Raw genomic sequence first — 19657 nt, 5'->3', positions numbered from 1 at the left:
GACGTCAATTTGTTTTGTTTTGTAATAGATTATTAATTTTATAGAACCGATTCAGAGAGTAATAGAATAATAAATAAGGCTGTGAACACAACATAATTGCTCGGTACTTAAAATAAAATAACAATAGGTTTAAATGTGCCAAAAAAGTAATGTTAAATGTACAATTCAGTAGTACCCGTGGCATGATGGTTAGTGCGTTGGACTGTCATGCAAGGGGTCTTGGGTTCAATCCCTGCCTGTGCCACCTTAATTTAAAAAAAAAAATAATTTTCGCGGGTACTACCTCTTGCAAGGAATTGACAAAGAGTAATTCTTGTCATGAAAAAGTGCTTTCTCAAAATAGCCGTTCGGATTCGGCCTAAAACTGACAACAGTACTCGCACACAGGAATGGTTGAGAGTTGTAAGTCACTAGGCCCTGGTTCACAACGGACTGTTGCGCCACCCCATTTGATTTTGAAATGTACAATTCATATTTTGTTATGCAGAGAAAAAAGTAAAACGCAGAAAACCTTAATTCCTGCATTAAATATGTTTTAGAATTCAAGGTCATAGAAAAGACGCACTAACTTTCCGTCATTACAGTAATTAAGTATACAAAACTAATTTTTTCCGACATTTCTTCAAGAATCCTTCTATTTTGTCATAATAGCTAAACCACAACCAAATAAGTAATGACACGTTCGATATCGCTCCCTTTGACATAACGAAAAGGCATAATGAGCTCTTACGAAGCAATCAGAAATGTTACCTCAGGCATTGACTCCGCTTCAGATCGTAAATATCGTAGGTCGAGCTCTATGACATATGATATCGTAAAATATCGTAAAGCCCGGCTTGTTTTTTGTTTGCTGTCAAAATGTGAGTGTAGACCGTAGAGTTTTATTCAACCGTGAGTTTGTAGTTAAGTTTCCCAACAATGCGTGCAAATATAACAATAAGACTTGTCAATCTTATTTTGCAAGGAGTGCTATAAACAAAATTAAAACAATGAGGCAGGAGCGTAATGCTTCGGAAGGAATTTATTTTACTGGAAAAAGTAGGTTTTTGATGCCAAAATGTAGTTAGAATGTGGCATTAGTTTGTTTTAAAGTATATCCAAAGGAAAACACGAACTATTAATCCGTAGATAGTGACACAATACTGCTTGATAAATCGTTTGCCAATTACCTGCCCACTTGTGTAACATCAAAGTTATAATAATTTGTTTACAATCAAAACTTTATTATATGAGAGGATTTTAAGAGCTTATCATCGCTCAAGCGATGAGCACTTTAGAGACAGTATCTTTAAGCAAACTTCTATTACACGACCTTGGTAAAACCTTTGAAATCCAACCCAAGTTGAGCCCCATGCTTTTGGCAGACCATTTTAAAAATTTGCTAAACCCAATTCATGAAGGAAACAACTTAAATTTTGCACATCCAGAATTTTTTAAGTATGAAACCGTTGAGTTCATAAGCAAGCTTACTGCAGTTTACAACGAAGTGTTGGTTTTGCTTCAGCAAGAATTTAGTGAATCAATCATTTTTTCCGATACACAAAAAAGGCAGCTAGTCTGTGATGTCGAGCTATCGGGGAATATCTATTTTAAATTTGTGTTATAAGATATTTACAGCTATTTTGCAAACACGGATCAATAAATGGATTGATGAAAATAAGCTTTTGAAAGAATTTCAGGCAAGCTTTAGAGCCGGTTACTCAACAATCGATCATGTCTTTGTTCTGAAAAGTGTTGCGAATTCATTTGTAAGAAAAAGGAAGAAGTTATACGCGTTTTTCGTAGGTTTTAAGTTTGCATTTGACACAGTGATGCACTTTTCTACAAGCTCTTATGGTATGGGAATGTCGTTAAAGTTTGAAACAGTTCTACAAAGCCTGTTTATGGATACTAATGCAGCAGTTTGAAATGATACAGAAAGGTCGGAAAGATTCAGACCGGAGTCAGGCGTCAGACAAGGTTGTACGATGAGCCTAAGCTTTTTCGTTCTCTTTTTCAAAAACTTTATCGATTTCTTAAAAGCTGGTATCAAGCACGCTGGAGAATTACTTAAGGCGTCATCCCTAGAATCTCTACCGCTTATGATAAACCTGATTTTTGAGTACTGTAAAATATGGAACCGAATAGTACCTAACCATGGAAAGATTTTCAAGAACCGAAGAGGTAGAAACTGCTTCAATGAAAAATGGAACTACAACGGTGAAAACATAGACATTGTCTAAAAGTGAATTTGAAAAAAATGTAAATATGGAAAAAGCATCTGAGAGAAAAGCTTACAAGTGCAAAAGCCGCCATCAGCCCATTTTGAAGTAGGTGTTTCTCAAACAAAAATATTGCTCTCAACAGTAAGTACACTGTTCTTAAGGTAGTAGCAGAATCAAAAAAGTAAGTAGAAGTGGACAAATTTGTTTCGCTTCTGCATTAAAAGAGTCTTCCGACTGCCACTAAATATGCTGAACTATATAAATAGTTACTTCTAATGCACATTGATTATGTGCTCAAAATCATAATTACATGTTATCGAAGATATTGGCACTTCAAACTATTTGAAAGAGGTCAGGATGATATGCCGAATGGATGAAACTTGCTAGGGAGTGTGACATAGACCTTAACATAGATAACTTTTATTTTAATCATTGGAAAAAGTCACTGTGCCATCTAATTGAAAAAGTGGATGATATCTCACCCTTAGAATTTAAGTGACCTAACTTTAGAATAGCAACTTGTGCGAAATGACAAAAGTCTTCAAGAAGGTGTAGTTTTGAGTAATTTGTATTGTATTTCTTACAAATTTCGTTGGGATGATTGTCTGTTTACAAGTTCCGTAATTTACTTGCTTGTATTTGAAGTAAAAAACATTAAAATAACCAACCTGTCAAAATGGCTGTGATTCGGTCGTGTACAAATTTGGAACGTGTCAATATGAAATTCAACATAACGAAAAGTTAAATATGATTGACAATTTGGAAAAGTAAACCAACATCCTACAATATTATTATAGAAATAATTGAATAAATCCGATGAACCGTTGACTTCATATACTGTGTAATTTGTTGCTATAGCAGGGACTACTCAGCAGTAAATAAAGCATCTGAAAGCCGTAGTGTCAACATCGTTTCACAAGTGATTGCAGAGCTACGCCAAAGCTGAAAATTTAGTTATATTTATTTTTTAATGCGAATAAAGAAAAAATTATCCAGGAATATCAGAATATCGGATTTCCTAGCGTCGCTTTTGGAGCCTTGACATTTAGTTTTCAGTGTTTTAGCACTCAACTGAAGTTCTGGGGTCGGTTGGAATGAGTTCACGACATGAACCAACAAGAACTACAAGCTCGCATCCATCCTCTTTGTTCACTTCAACCGGTCCAAACAATTCCCTAAACTAATTGTCTAGAAAATATACCATAGAATCAACAACAAACAAAACTGTTACAGTAAAAATTAATTTTATTTTGAACATTTTCTTCTTCTTTCACTACAAATTCAATCCAAAATACTGAGCTTGTGACTATTGCTTCTGTTGGCCAAATGTGCCTTCAGAATCGCCATATATTGTGGCCGTCTAAACGATTTCGTGTAGGTCCTTATGGCCGGAGCAGAAAAGGTCAATTCCTAGTTCCAGATTTGTACCAAAATCACACTCATCCAGAGCGACCACTAAAGCTTTTATGATGGGGTGCAATTTCTCCATGACTATCTCTTTGGCTTCTTACTTTGAGAACTCGCCTGATTTGTCCAAAGAACTAAGGATCTTCTTGATGTTGGCATCGCTGTCCATCTTTTCTTTCATACTTATTGTCCTCCGCAGATAAACTTACTTACCGGAAACTCTTTCTCCAGGTAGTAAGCGAAAGCATCGAACATATTTGTGGTACGAGTTCGAAGACGCATCCCTTGGAAACGTCATTACGAAGTATGAGCAAGTCTTCCTCCTTCTTGAGGTCGGTTGTCATGCCAGTAGCCATAGTTAATTGCGGTTCTTCGCTTAGTAAAAAGAGCTTTTGAAACTCATCATAAAAGTACCGCAATTTTTTCTGCTGCCACGCAACTCCCCCAAAGTTTCCTTTTTTTGTTTTTTTTTTTCTCTTCCATATTCGGTAAATGAAAAACAAAAGGGAATAATTCTTATTTTGTACCAAGTTTATTTCAAAATGAAATATTTGTTTTGACAGCAGCCATCAGCTGTTTTGTTTACATTAATTTAAGCGCTGAATGTTTCGAAAAGTTTGTTTGTTTAGTTCAACTTTCAATTGCTATTAATTTTCTAAAGGTTTTATATAAAACTTGTGGCTTACGAAAACTTTTGGTCTACCAAAAATGTATGGGAAAACTTGAGTTTTCGATGCAGGTTTTGCGCGAAAACCCATAATTTCTCGAATACCGGGTTTTGGACTTAGTGTGAAAAGCCTATGAAACACAACTCCAAACACAATATAAGATTTTATATTTTGTTTGTCAAGATCTTTCCAACTAAAAAATTGGAATAACTGATAAATATGTCCAGTAGATAAATTATGAGAAGGATGTATGTTAAACGCACAATTCGATTACAGGAGGTTTCAACTGGTGAGTAATGATGCTCAGAACTTTACTTTAACATTGTGAAACAGAAAGATGGAATTGACTAAAGCGAACATGAAAATTTTCTTGAACAATTACAATTATTTAATCATGCCATAGTTTTACTTGGGAAATGTCTGAAAATGACGCCTTCATAACTGACACCTGTTAAAATAGCACGTTATTCAAAATGAAATGTTTTATTGGAAAACATTTTACGAACCATATCAAATAATCTCATACCTAAATTTAAACATTATGTAGAAAGTTGATGAAATGGCACCTCCTGTCAAAAAACAATAAATTTGAAATAGGAACGAGAACTTCTTATTAAATAATACCTACTCGACGAGAAAAAAAAAGCAGAAAACGAGATAGTATGTAGCCACCCTTAGATTATCGCCGATTGAGTGAATTCTTTCGCCATGCATTTACACCTTAACTACTCGTTGTTGAATTTCCCAGAATAATCTGTCAAAAAGTTCGTGTGAAGTATGAGTACAAAATTAAACAACACTGCACTGCACTCAGCACAAATTCAATACGTCAAAATCGAACCGGTGCGGGTGGAATTCCTTTGCAAAATCGTTGTGCAAATTTAATAGTTTTCTCTCCTTGCCAACCCCATTTGATTTATTCCATAATCCCATTTGCTTATAACTTACAACACAAAGCTTTAATAAATAAATTGATTTATTACCCATTCGTACTTACATAAATCACGGTAAGTTTTTAATCTAATAATCTACAAAAATATGTCACAAGCTCCAACCATTTCCTTCACTCTCGTAATCATAACCAAGAAAAAATAGTTAAAATTTTGTTTGAGTTACAATCAAAATTTAGATTATTTCTATCCACATTTTTTCATCATAATATGATTAAATATTTTCTTCCTAAAAGGCAGTGTAAGTCTTCAATTTCGTTGCTCTAATTATCCATAAATCAGTAGTCTAGTCGGTCTGTGGTCACACGTCGTATTTTTGCGGCTAGTTTTGTGGGTTGGATTTTGGTTTTTTGGAGCAAGTGCAATGGCACTGCACTGCAACGACCAACGATAGAGAAAAACCACCAGTTGAATTGATGAATTATTTGTTGTTATTGTTGTTGATGATGGAGGAAGCAAACGTGGGTACAACACAAAATATATAAATAGTGATGTTGGTTGTTTTTCTTTTTGCTTGGCAAGCATTTAATTTATATTTTTCTTATAAGAAACAAATTGCAAGTAGATGTAGTAGAGAAGGAAATATCGCCTCTGCGTGCTTCCCCATTCCCATTGCTCTCGCCTCATGATTATGGAAATTGGTTGCGTATTAAAATGTGTTCAATCAATTTATTATTTTTCTTTTTTTCATTAATTTTGCTTTCATTTGATGTTGGGTTATTTTTAAAATTGAGAAAATTAAAAGCTTTTTACTTAAGATTAGAAAGTAGGTGTAAGAAAAAGAAAAATTCGCTATAAAGTGTGCATAATTAAAATAATTGTGTGCATTATGGGCTCTAAAGTGATCCCTTTAAACGTATTACCTGAGAGAGGTTTGTATTTTTGTGTCTTCCATGTGGAAGAATTAAGTGCTCAATATTGGATTAATAAAGGTTTTGAAATCAAGGTAAAAGTAAGTTAAATTCACATTATTAGAATCTCTTCTTTACTTTAATTCTCGAGATATTGAAAGCTTTTATATTTGTAATTAATAAATATGAAATGAACTTTAAGTATTTTAACTAGCCGTTAGTTCCAATCAGTAGTATCAGTCAGGGTTTCGGAAAGGGTATTCTGCAGTCGATAACATTTTAATTCTTGGATGTATAATACGAAGCAAACTCAACCGTAATGCTAAACTTTATACCTGTTTTGTTGACTTGAAAGCTGCATTTGATACAGTTGACAGAAAAACTCTGTTTTATACAACTTAGGTGTATCATCCAAGTTTGTTAAAGCACTGGAAAAACTTTACAATCAAACGACAGCTAGCGTTCATAATAGATGTGGAAAATCAAAAGAGATCCAAATAAATAAAGAACTACGTCAAAGATGCAATCTCAGCCCATTGTTATTTGCGTTATTTTTTGATGACTTGGTTGATTGGCTTCCTCGTGGAGTGGAGTTTGAAAGCTTAAAAATAAAAGTAATTATGTATGCTTATGGCATTGTCATTTTGGCAGAGTCTCTAGCTTCACTGCAGCTTATGATCAATAGGTTATATGATTATTGTAAAAAATAGGGACTGCAAGTAAATTCTGCAAAATCTAAGATAATGGTATTCCAAAATAGTGCAAGTCGGGCGGCAAAAGGAGACAACTGGAGATATGATGGAGTATTGGAAGTAGTCAATGATTATGTTTATCTGGGAATGACTCGCACGTTTAATTTGAATATAGACAAACATCTCATAGCCAAGGCTAATGCTTCTAGAACGGCTATTTGCTCGAACTGGATGAAAATTTTCAATAATAACAACATATCAACAAACCGCAAATATGAAGTTTTTAACGCAAAAGTAGTTCTGTTTTATGGAGCATAGATCTGGGGTGTTCGGAAATGCGTAATTTTTGAAAATTTGCCTCGATTCTTCCATAGAAAAGTATTGCTTCTCCCTCTAACTACGCCTATGTACATGTATCATTTGGACACAGGGCTTTCGACACTATTTGTATCAACATTGAAGATGAGCGCAAACTATTTGATACAGGTGATTAATATGGACCGAAACCGATTGCTAAATATTATGTTGAGAAGTGTCATGGATTCTACAAGGATTAGATTGATCTTGCTGCAAATTGTGGTATTATTCTAGAACTGAATGGATGTACTGGTCTCCAGATGAAAAAAGCACTGTACGAGGTTATCCAAATGTAAGGAACACATTCATAGAAAAGGCGAGAACATCTACGGAAAGGCACATTTATTCGAAACTTAATTATAATCCAAATGAATATAATTACTTTAGGTTGGATTTTTCAAGAAAAACTATTGGAACTATTTTTAAAGTAAAAGGTGAACTTCTTAACCTAAATTGTATGCCACACAGAAACGATTTGGTTTATATTTACTCCCTATGCAATATGGGAGTGAACGAAAACACTATCCACTTCATCGATGTATGTCCAATATTAAAGGAGCAAAGAAGAATCTTTTTTGGAATAAGCTATCTAAGCGACAATGAAACACTAAGTTACCTAAATGGAGAAGATTGGTTCCTGATCCAAAAATATACCACCGAGGCGATGATCTATAGAAGAAGAATCATAGATGTACATTTTCATTTTTCAGTAAAAGTAATTTTGTTTCGGCTTAACTAAAAGTCACAATTACTCTCCTTTTTATTGTTTGATTGAATTAAAATAAATTATGCTACAAGTCAATAAGTACCAATTACTTGAAAAAAAAACTAAAAATTGTATGATTTTAAATTGAATATAAAATTAAATAACATTGTCACTCTGGCAGACGACATTTTTGTCATGGCTTATTATTTATTCCTTAAACCAAAAAATGTACAGTGACGAGCATAAGTGAAAACTATGTCAAAACTTGTAAAATTTGAAAAATCTACTAAATTAGAGCAAGAATTGATAAAAGTAATGGATACTTTAGTTTATTTTTATTTATTACATAACATGGATTGGATAACGCAAAAAAAAAAAGTTCTCAAGCAATATTGCATATTTTAAGGGGATTTACTTTAATTTAATCGAGCAAAAGTGTAGGTACCTGATGTTTTGCTATTAAACAGTTATCACTATGTCATTTATTTTGTTTTCATTTAATGCATTTTACAAAATCAGCCGTTAGCGCTTTGTTTCTTGTGTCTCATGTTGTATTTATAACGTGCAAGTAGTTTAAGCAAAATGACGAGAAAAGAGTTAACAGTGGAAGAAAAAAATATAATTATAAACCATTCCCAGAAAGGTAAATCTTATTAAGAAATTGGTGAAATTGTGAACAGGCCGAAATCAACAATACAGAAGGTAATAAATCGTTTTAAAAATGAAAAAAGGATAGAAAATAAATAAAGATCAGGACGACCTAGCAAGTTAAATGAGAGGGATGAGAAGGAAGTAAAAAGAATCATTCAAAAAGACCCCTTTAAAAGTGCTCTTATAATAGCCACCGAGATTGCGAATAGCTTAAATAAAACAGTTTCTGAGTAGACCGTTAGAACATTGCTCTATAGATCTGAATTGCGTTGCCCGTAAAAAACCTTTGGTAAGTGATGTCAATAAGAAAAAAAGATTAACTTTTGCCAATGAATACAGAAACAAAACCACCGACTTTTGGGTTAACGTCATATTCTCAGATGAGGCTTAATTCAATATCTTTGGCTCTGATGGTAAACACAATGTTTGGAGAAAAAAGGGAAAAGCTCTTAATCCCAAAAACACAGTTAAAACTGTGAAGCATGGGGGTGGTGGAGTAATGGTATGGGGGTGTATGTCATCAGCCGGTGTTGGGAATCTTTTAATAATTGAGGAAATAATGAATAAGTCTGTTTATTTTAACATTCTAAAAGAAAACCTGCACCAAAGCGCCGATAAAATGGAGATCAGGGAGACATTCTATTTCCAACAGGACAACGATCCAAAACACACCGCTTAAACCGTGAAGATGTGGATAGCGTATAATACTCCCCACATGCTTGTTACACCACCACAAAGTCCTGACTTGAATCCCATTGAACACTTATGGGACCACCTTGAAAAACGCATTCGGAACCATGAGATACGAAACAAAACCCAATTGAAACAAATTATTATTGATGAATGGCAACAGATATCTCCAGATTTTACTAAAAAACTAGTACACTCAATGTCAAATCGTTTGAGAGAAGTTCGGAGCTTAAAGGGATTTCCAACTAAGTACTAGGTAGGAGTTTGAACTATTTTAATTAAACAAAATGAATAAAAAATTATGTTTTATTTAAAGGTACCTACACTTTTGCGTATTTTTTTTGTATGCATTTTTCTTGTAATGAATTATTTTTTTTCTGTTTTTGTCTCTTTTTATATTCTGTTCATGGAAAATAAATTAAAACTAAAATATTGACTGACATTTTTATTTTCATTTGGTATATTTTTTGATTTTGCCTAAAATAACAGTACAGTACCCTCACTTATGCTCGTCACTGTATGTAACAAGAACGTTAAAATTATTGAATAGTTCAACTTTTGCTGGGCATTTAGATTCTTGAAATTCATGTTTAAATCTCATTTCTCGGAGTCCCAAAGCAAATTCACTTCCAAGAGTACATTCTCCGAATTTATTAAAACCTTGAAAGTTTTTGCATTTAATAGATTAATAAATTTTGAAAAACAAACAACTTTTAAAAAAGCCTTAAGCTTTATATGTGCGTCAAACAAATTTGATGAATTGAAGTTGAGTTTTAGGAATTTAAATGCAACTTTAGTTTGTGTTAGCAAAATAAAAAGAGCTGATTTCTCAGAATATAATATTAAATTGGAACCTTAAGGTTTAAAGTTTTTCCAAATTGCGTGTTTTAAAAAAAACTTAAGATTGTAAGAGTGATTTTAGTTGTTTTTGACAGAAAAGCCGATTGTTTGGTGAATATCTTTAAATTACTAGGTACCCGTAGCATGACAGAGCGTTGAAGTGTCATGCGAGTAGTCTTTGGTTAAATCGCTGCCTTTACCACCAAAAGTTTTTATTTTTTCACGGGTACTGCCTCTTGCGAGCAATTGACAAATTCTCCAAGATCAATTCTTGTCATGAAAAGTGCTTTCTCAAATTAGCTGTAGTTCCCCTCCATCCATGCAATTACTCGCACACAGGAATGGTTGAGAGTTGTAAGTCACTAGGCCCTTGTTCTCTACAGACTGTTGCGCCACCTAATTTATTTTGTCGATTTGATGTTCTTGGGGTTTTTCCAGGAGCTGCCGGTCGTAGTGTGAATATTTGATCAACTGTGGACTTTCCTGGTCTAAAACCACACTGATAAGGACCTATCAGATTTTATAGGCGATGTTGAGTAGACTGATTCCTCTATAGTTGGTGCAGTTTAGAGGGTCTCCTTTTTTCAGGATCGGGCAAACAATACTGAGGTTCCATTCATCGGGCATGCTTTCTTCCGACCATATCTTACAGATAAGTTGGTGCATGCTCCTAACCAACTTATCTCCAGCTGCTTTAAAGAGCTCGGCATTCAAGCCATCTGCTCCAGCGGCTTTATTAGACTTCAGCTTAGATATGGCAAACTTTACTTCGTCTAAGTCGGTTGGACGGGATTGTTGGCTTTCGTCGTTTATGTTGAATGGATCATCCTGTCGTCAGTGGAATTCGTTGCGTCGTCGCCGTTATACAGTCGGCAGAAGTGATCCTTCTATATCCGCAGCATTGACTGCGGTTCCGCTATGATGTTTCTACTTTCGTCTTTGCAGCCTTCGGTTCTAGGTTTATGTACATTTGAATTTCGTTTCACCTGTTCATAAAACTTTCGAAATTCATTCCTGCTTTTAAACTTCTCAACATATTCGACCGCACGCTACTCATGCCCTCTCTTTTTCCTTCTGAGAAGTCGGTGTTCCTCTCGAGCTGCTCATGGCTGGTTTTTTTATGCAGCGCCGCTTTGCGTGCCTGTTGTTTCTTTCCCCATCAAACCAGGGGTTCCTTGTTGGTGGCTGCTTGAAACCCAGCACATCAGAGGCGGCTTCTCTGATTGCATCTTGGCAATGTTGCCACTGGTTTTCGATACATTGAGTTAGCGGCAGAGAACTTCGAGAGAGGTTACTTGTAACTTGGTCGGAAAAGAATTTGGCGATCTCCTGCGATTGTAGCCGTTTGACGTTGTACTTTCTCCCAGCACTTCCCTGTTTTGCCTTGGGTCTGGAAATCCAAAGTGCTACCTTGGCTACAACGAGTTAGTGGTCCGAGTCGATGTTAGCTCCTCAGAAGTGCTGAAAGCGTGTCTGGCGTCGATCGCAATATGGTCAATCTTGTTGACGGTAGATTGATCTGGAGAAGTCCAAGTTCCTTTGTGGATGTTGAGGTGTGGAAAACTCGTACTGGCTACCATGACGTTTCGCCCCGCAACAAAATCTATGAGCCTGAATCCGTTGTCGGAAGCGTTGTCGTGCAGGCTGTTCTTCCCGATTATTTCACTAAAGATGTCATCCTTTTCCCATATTATTAAGGAGTCTTAAGCAAAAATAATTTTGCCAAAGCACAAAGTTTAACTTACATATGTGAGACCGTATCACAATCGATATTATGCTATGCTGGACAGGTGTGGGGATTTCAGGAGTATAAGGAGGTAGAAAAAACTTAAACCTTTAAACTTTATTAAAAAAATGTTCTGGCTCCCTGAAAATACACCTACCTATATGCTGCACCTAGGGACAGGAGTCGCCCCACTCTATAGGTATACATTCGAGATGAATCTGCTGTATGTCTAACATTATCGTTAGACATCTGGAAGTCCTAATTCTTAAAGGTGTGGACTCGAATTGGTCTTGAGCATAACATCCAGCTACTAAACGGTGATTTTTTAAGAGCTTGAGAACTTTTTTTAAAAAAAAAAACGCATACAATTTGCAAAATCTCATCGATTCTTTATTTGAAACGTTAGATTGGTTCATGACATTTACTTTTTGAAGATAATTTCATTTAAATGTTGACCGCGGCTGCGGCTTAGGTGGTCCATTCGGAAAGTCCAATTTTGGGAAACTTTTTCGAGCATTTCGGCCGGAATAGCCCGAATTTCTTCGGAAATGTTGTCTTCCGAAGCTGGAATAGTTGCTGGCTTATTTGTGTAGACTTTAGACTTGACGTAGCCCCACAAAAAATAGTCTAAAGGCGTCAAATCGCATGATCTTGGTGACCCACTTACCGGTCCATTCCTTGATATGAATTGTTCTCCGAAGTTTTCCCTCAAAATGGCCATAGAATCGCGAGCTGTGTGGCATGTAGCGCCATCTTGTTGAAACCACATGTCAACCATTCCATTTTTGGCAACAAAAAGTTTGTTAGCATTGAACGATAGCGATCCCCACTCACCGTAACGTTGCGTCCAACAGCATCTTTGAAAAAATACGGTCCAATGATTCCACCAGCGTACAAACCACACCAAACAGTGCATTTTTCGGGATGCATGGGCAGTTCTTGAACGGCTTCTGGTTGCTCTTCACTCCAAATGCGGCAATTTTGCTTATTTACGTAGCCATTCAACCAGAAATGAGCCTCATCGCTGAACAAAATTTGTCGATAAAAAAGCGGATTTTCTGCCAAGTTTTCTAGGGCCCATTCACTGAAAATTCGACGTTGTGGCAGATCGTTCGGCTATTTATGATAAAATGTCAAAGCATACTGAGCATCTTTCTCTTTGACACCATGTCTGAAATCCTGCGTGATCTGTCAAATACTAATGCATGAAAATCCTAACCTCAAAAAAATCATCCTTTAGAGTCAGGCATTGAGCATTAGAAAACTTTATGCCCAATTGTAAAAATTGTAGAACATTAATTGAAACATGTCCTATCCCCCAGACCGACCAGTGTTCTGCTAAAGACAAAATCCATGACTATACAAAAAATTGAATTTTGGTCATCGTCTCTTAATCAAAAGCACTTAGATTCAATTTCCTCTACACAATCTTTTGTTGAAGATAAATATCAAGGAATTTATACCTGGAATGAAAATGGTGTTTGAAAAGTTGAAAGAGGTAATGTGTCATTACTTCTCAATGGAAGAGATATCGAAGAATATTGGGCCAAGGTGGATCTTTAATCCGTTTTTAAATACAGCTGTAAATGAGGCAAAATTGGCAATCAAGCTCAAGGAAAGTCTGCTGGATCTATCTGCCGATGGAATGCTGAAAATCAATTTGGATACCTATTGGTTAAAAAGGAAAAAAGAATATCCTGTATTAACGTAAGAGGCTTTGAAGTGTTTGATTCCATTTGCCATCTCGTACCTGTGCGAGTTGACATTTGCATCAATGGCCCAAATTAAAATTAAGGAAAGAAATCACTTAAATTTGGAAAACGATTTAATTCTTAATGTAGCAAAAACAGATCCACGTTAAAAGAAATTGATTTCTGAAAAACAAGCGCAACCCTTGAATTAAGAATAACTTTTTGTTAATTTGATACAAATGTTTAAGATGGATTATATCTCATAGGTTGTTTCCTTTTTTTGTTTATTTGACACAAATGAATATTTCCTTTAATTATCATTTTTGTTAATAAACCTTTTATAATTTTATTTGTTTGTTTAACTGCAGTATTTTCTAAACCTTTTGGAATTCCTCGTATGAATCTTCGCGACCCCTTTAAAAACGCACAATTTGAAAAACACTGCTCAAGACAATCCGAAGCGCTTTCTGGGGGAGAAAAAGTCCTAAGAAATGATGATATCCTGAATACCTGTTTCAGTTTTCTTCTCGATCCCCCGTTGTATCCATTGAATAAAACAAAAAATTGTTTTTCTGCATTTTTTGTGTTTATTGAATAAAAATAAACGACTTCTACAAATAAAATTATTCATGAAATTTAAATATTAGCAATCCAAGGTTTTAAATTTATTATTAAACTATTTTCCATACTAACAAATTTAAACTAAATTCTGATTTAATTGATTTAATACTGCGACTTTTACAAATAGACCATTTGGTCGAACACAAGTGATATTAAAAAAAACCCAAATTTATAAAAATCTGCTAAACTGACTGATTCCTCGAGAACAAGTTTACCTAAACAAAAAAAAGAAGACAAATTGACAAACAATTATCTGAAAAGAAAAAACAACAATGTTCTAGTATCTTAGCCAAGTTATTAATGTGGGGAAACATCTAAGTATGTACACATATGTACATAATGTCTCCTCCCTCACTTTAACAGCGAAAAAGAATTTGTGAAAATAAAAATAGAAACAAATGGGAATCGCGTCACTCACTGTCATAACCGATCAGTGAAAGGATTGTAAGTCCTTCCAAGTATTGCAACCTGCTATTCAATTATTTTACTTTAAATATTAATAGCCGTTTATACGAGCAATAACATCCATTTTTAAAACGGGTTGTATTTTTGCAGCCGCATTGACAGTGGAAGTGTGCGGAATTGTACGTCTAAAATAAAACCATTTGAACAAAAGCTAAATATTAAAATGTTCTTATAATCGACTTTTAAAAGTGATAAGATCTAAAAAAAATACCTCAAACTTACTCCTGTAGTTCTGAATTCTTGCTGCTGCTTCTGGTCTTTCTCTTACCTTTTGCAAATACCTAGCAAGTACCTAGTTCCTACATCTATTGCATTGCATGTTCTTTTTTGGGCGTCACTCTAATGTGCCATGTGTTTTGATGATGATGTTGATATCGCATCTTCTTAAGAAACATCTTACACTCTTTGCCTTGTTTTTCCTCTCAAAATTTACCTCAACATCGAAAGTTTTTCAGCGCCAGAATGATCAATCGTCGTCAGACAAGTAATTTGCTAACAGAGAGAAAAATGCCTGACGATAATCCAAACACACCACCACACCGACACACAACAAATCTTTGCTGTTTTTAAGTTCGCGCCTCAGGGTAAAAGAATTTCACAGTTCGTCTGCGTTGGACATTTTCGCGACACTTTCTAACGTGCTCTCCTCGTAGTTCCCTAGTTTAAATTTTGTTTGTCTTTTTTTTTATCAAAAATTGATGACAAAAGATCAAATCTTTTTAAAAGAAAAAGTGATTGTTGTTTGTTAATTAGAAAAAATTACCTTTGACTCAAATCAATAAAATGTGTTCTATCATAATTCCTAAAATATAATTTTTTCTTCTTATTGCAGTTAAGTGTTGGATGAAAGAAAAGCAATAATAAAAATCAAAAGAACCACATTAAAAAAAAAAACAAACACACAAAAGTATCATGAGTTTACAATCGATCAAGTATGCAGATTTCAAATTAGAAATATTGGATCAGCTGCTATTGCCGGTCCAATCAAAGTTCATATCGGTTAAAGGAGTCGAAGATGGTTGGAAGGTTATAAATAAAATGCAGGTAAGTTATTATCATCGTCAAAATCTGTTTTTTTAATTTGTATATATCTAAATTTATTTCAATTTTATTTATAATTTGTAAATAAAATATTAGTTTACGATTTATTAATATCACATCGTAAAAGATAAGAACGTGTTTATCTTACTGTAAGCACCTATATTTTATTATTTACATAATGTAGATTGGAGAAGCTTACAAAATTTCCATAAAATTCAATAAAAATATCAGCCTGTTATGTTAGAGTTTTTTGTTTTATACAAATGGAAGTACAATTTATAAAAATGCAAAGCTGTGTGTATAATATCTTTTATTTTATTTTTGTTTTCCGTCAGAATATTTATTGGAATCTGTTTTGATTTTGAGAAATTATTTTTATTAAACAAATCACGTGGAACTTTAGGGATTGTTATTTGTTTATTATAGAAAATAAATGTCAAGTTAAGTCGTGCAAACTTGTTTATTAAACTGAAAATTCATTTTAAGCAAATTTTGTAACTATAATATCCGCCATTTCAATTAGTGCTTATTTTTTTTTATTTACATCTACAAGCAATTTACAGCTAACAGATTACGACTAAAGAATTCTTACAATAATGACAATAATTGATGTTTTCTTAACGATATCTATATACAGTATTAAAAATAAATAAAAGCAAAACACTTTCCTTAAAACAATCTCTCGAACTACTTAAGTCAACATAATGGCAAACTTTATTAAAATTAATGATAGCTCTAGAGACCGGCTCATTAAAACCATAGTTAGTTCGGTGAAACTGTTCATAAAGCAAATATACTGATCTAAAGGATCTTCGGCGCGTAGATAGGTATTATCGAAAGAAGGTGAGGGCATCTTACAAGGTAGCATAACACATCCCTCACAAGCATTACATAATGAATTTTTAGTCTTGATTCAAGAGACTTAATACCCAACAAAATACATCTTGCGCTGTAATCTGGTGAAAAATTCCAATTCATTTTATAAAATATAAATTTTGTAAAACGCCTTTGGACTTTTTGTTGGGTTCCATATAACATCTGCATATTCTAATACAGACCTAACAAGAGATGTATAAAGCAACAATAAAGCAAAAGGGTCACTAAAATCAACGCAATTTCGCTTAATAAAGCCAACAAGTGAATTAGCTCTGCTGACAATATAGTCAATATGACTTTTAAAAGAAAAATTTGAACTTAGAATTATATCAAGGTCTTTGATTTTAACCACTCGAGAAAGTGTATTAGCCTTTATTAAATAATTAAAATGAATAGATGTTTTAGATTTGAAGAATGTGATCACATTACATTTTTTTATGTTTAGATTTAAACTGTTAGCAGTACACCAATTCGCAATTAGGTTAATATCAGATTGTAAGAGGTGGCAAAAGAGAGCATGAGAAGCGCGCGATGTAAGGGAAATAGAACCACTCAACCTCGGCGACGCAGATCAACAATTCCGCCTACCCGACCTTGACGAAGTGAAGATAGCTATATCTAAACTTAAGTCAAACAAAGCTGCTGGAGCTGACGGCATCGCTGCCGAACTATTCAAAGCAGCAGGCGATGACTTGGTGGGAGCATGCACCAACTTATCTGCAAAATATGGTCGGAAGAAAGCGTGCCCGATGAGTGGAATCTCAGCATAGTATGCCCGATACATAAGAAAGAAGACCCTCTAAACTGCGCCAACTACAGAGGCATCAGTCTCCTTATCATTGCGTATAAGATCCACTCTGCCGTATTATGTGAACGTCTGAAGCCGTTCGTCAACAACCTGATTGGTCCTTATCAGTGTGGCTTCAGACCAGGAAAGTCCACTATCGACCAAATATTCACACTACGGCAGATCTTGGAAAAAACCCAGGAGCTTCAAATCGATACCCACCATCTCTTTATCGATTTTAAAGCCGCGTATGACAGCATCTATAGGGAAGAGCTCTACCGAGCAATGTCTAGTTTTGGCATCCCTGTCAAACTTATCCGTTTGTGCAGAATGACGATGGAGAATGCACGCTGCTCTATCAAGGTCGGAAAAGATCTTACCGATGCATTTGATGTCAAAAAAGGTTTTAGACAAGGCGATGCACTGTCATGCGACTTCTTCAACATCGTTCTGGAAAGAATTGTGCAAAACTCAACCGTCAACACTAGAGGCACAATCTTCCAAAGGTCCATCCAATTACTCGGATACGCAGATGATATTGACATAATTGGAAGATCAAAGCGTGATGTCAGTGGAGCGTTTTTGAGCATTGCGACGGAAGCGAAGAAGATGAGTTTAGTGGCCAATGAGGGCAAGACCAAGTATATGCTGTCATCAAAAAAGGACACTGAACGACGACGTCTTGGACAAAACGTCACCATGGACAGCTATAACTTTGAGGTAGTTAAGGACTTTGTCTACCTAGGCACCGCTATTAATGCAGACAACGACACCAGCGCTGAAATCAAACGAAGAATAACTCTTGCAATTCGCTGCTTCTTTGGACTTAGAAGGCAATTGATAAGTAAAGTCCTCTCTCGAGCATGTAAAATCACCATCTATAAGACACTCATCATCCCGGTTCTCATTTATGGCGCTGAGGCCTGGACCCTGTCAAAGAAAGATGAGAGCGTCTTAGGATGCTTCGAGAGAAAAATTCTTCGGGTGATTTTTGGTCCCGTACGCATAGATGGAGAATGGAGGAGAAGATATAACGACGAACTGTAGCCGGACTGTAGCGCCACCTTAAGAAAGTAAGTAAGTAAGAGGTGGCAATCTAAAACACACTTGATCTTCAAAAATTATTTCAAGTCGTCAGCATATAAAAAAAACTTAGAGAATTTTACAGTTGACGCAATGTCATTAATAAAAATATTAAAGAGCAGAGGACCCAAATGACTACCCTGAGGACGCCAGAAGTGCATGAAATAGATTTTGAAAGAGACCTATCAATGATAACTTTTTGCGACCTGTCCGTTAGGTAAGATGAAATCCAACTTAAAAACTTAGAATGGAAACCAAAGATTTCCAGTTTTTGCACCAGAATGTTATGATTCACAGAATCAAAAGCTTTGCTAAAATCTGTATAAATCGCATCTACCTGATACTTATCTTCTATGGAATTTATAATATATCTTGAAAATAGTACCATATTGGTTGTAGTGGATCGCCCAGATATAAAACCGTGTTGGAATTCAGATATAGATTCCTTAGTTCAGAATTCAATTTTGTTTTTTACAATACTTTCAAACAATTTAGGTATTGCTGAGAGCTTAGAGATACCTCTATAATTTTCTATCATATTCTTAGATCCCGATTTATGAACTGGAACTAGATATGAAGTTTTCCATGTATTGAGAAGGACTCCTTTGGATAGGGACTTATTAAAAATACAAACAAGAGGAATACAAAGTGCTGAAGCACAAAGTTTGAGAAATATAGCGGGATGCCATCAGCTCCAGAATTAAATTTTGGTTTTAATGCTTTAAGTCCTGATAGCACTTCAGAACTACTTAGCTTTAAATCACCAATATCAACCTTACTTGGTATATTGGGAAAACAAGAATGATTGATAATATCGAAGTTGAGTATACCGATTGGAAGAAGTTTACAAATAATTCAAGAATAGAATCAATATTTGACCCTTCGGTATCCTTATAGGACATAGTTTTGGGAAATCCATTTGATTTTCTTTTCGTGTTGATCAACGACCAGAATGAGCTACAATCTTTCTAAATATTACTCCCTATATTCATGATGTAACTCTTGTGAAGGAACTTATTAAGTGTGAAAAAATCTTTACGTATTTTACTAAAATAAGCATAATTTAACTCACTTTTTGATTGCTTGTATTTGTTAAAAGCTTTACGTTTAGCGTTTCTTAGGTTAGATAATTGCTTATTGTACCACGGAAGCTTTGGATGTGTATTTGATTTTGAATTTTGAGCACAAGGTATAAATTTAGAAAAACCTTCAAATATTATAAAAGAAAAGCGGAGATACGTTTTTTCGAGATTTAAATTTAGAAATTCATTGGACTAATTAAAGTTAATTAGAAAATTATTCAATTCAATAAAATTTGCCTTCTTGAAGTTAAAACTTGTTGAATGATAAT

The 19657-nt window shown here is 34.8% G+C and overlaps 1 protein-coding gene across 3 annotated transcripts in view; it reads left to right on the top strand.

The window, feature by feature from the left end:
* Positions 1 to 5071: 5071 nt before the first annotated feature.
* The window catches only part of LOC129941761 (methylthioribose-1-phosphate isomerase), a 33530-nt gene continuing 18944 nt past the window's right edge, over positions 5072 to 19657 (top strand). The window contains exons 1-2 of one of the 3 annotated variants that reach the window (XM_056050478.1): positions 5072 to 5286; positions 15352 to 15563. In XM_056050478.1, the coding sequence (XP_055906453.1) occupies positions 15432 to 15563 (132 nt within the window). In that variant the 5' untranslated portion in view covers positions 5072 to 5286; positions 15352 to 15431. Of the gene's footprint in view, positions 5287 to 15115; positions 15260 to 15351; positions 15564 to 19657 lie in introns of those variants that run through there. The other 2 variants (XM_056050479.1, XM_056050480.1) reach the window with 2 other exon arrangements.

The sequence above is a fragment of the Eupeodes corollae genome, chromosome 1 (assembly GCF_945859685.1).
Source record: "Eupeodes corollae chromosome 1, idEupCoro1.1, whole genome shotgun sequence".
In the NCBI taxonomy this organism is placed as follows: Eukaryota; Metazoa; Arthropoda; class Insecta; order Diptera; family Syrphidae; genus Eupeodes; species Eupeodes corollae.
The sequence above is the reverse complement of the archived record's forward strand: the minus strand, read 5'-3'. Positions and strand labels throughout refer to the sequence as shown.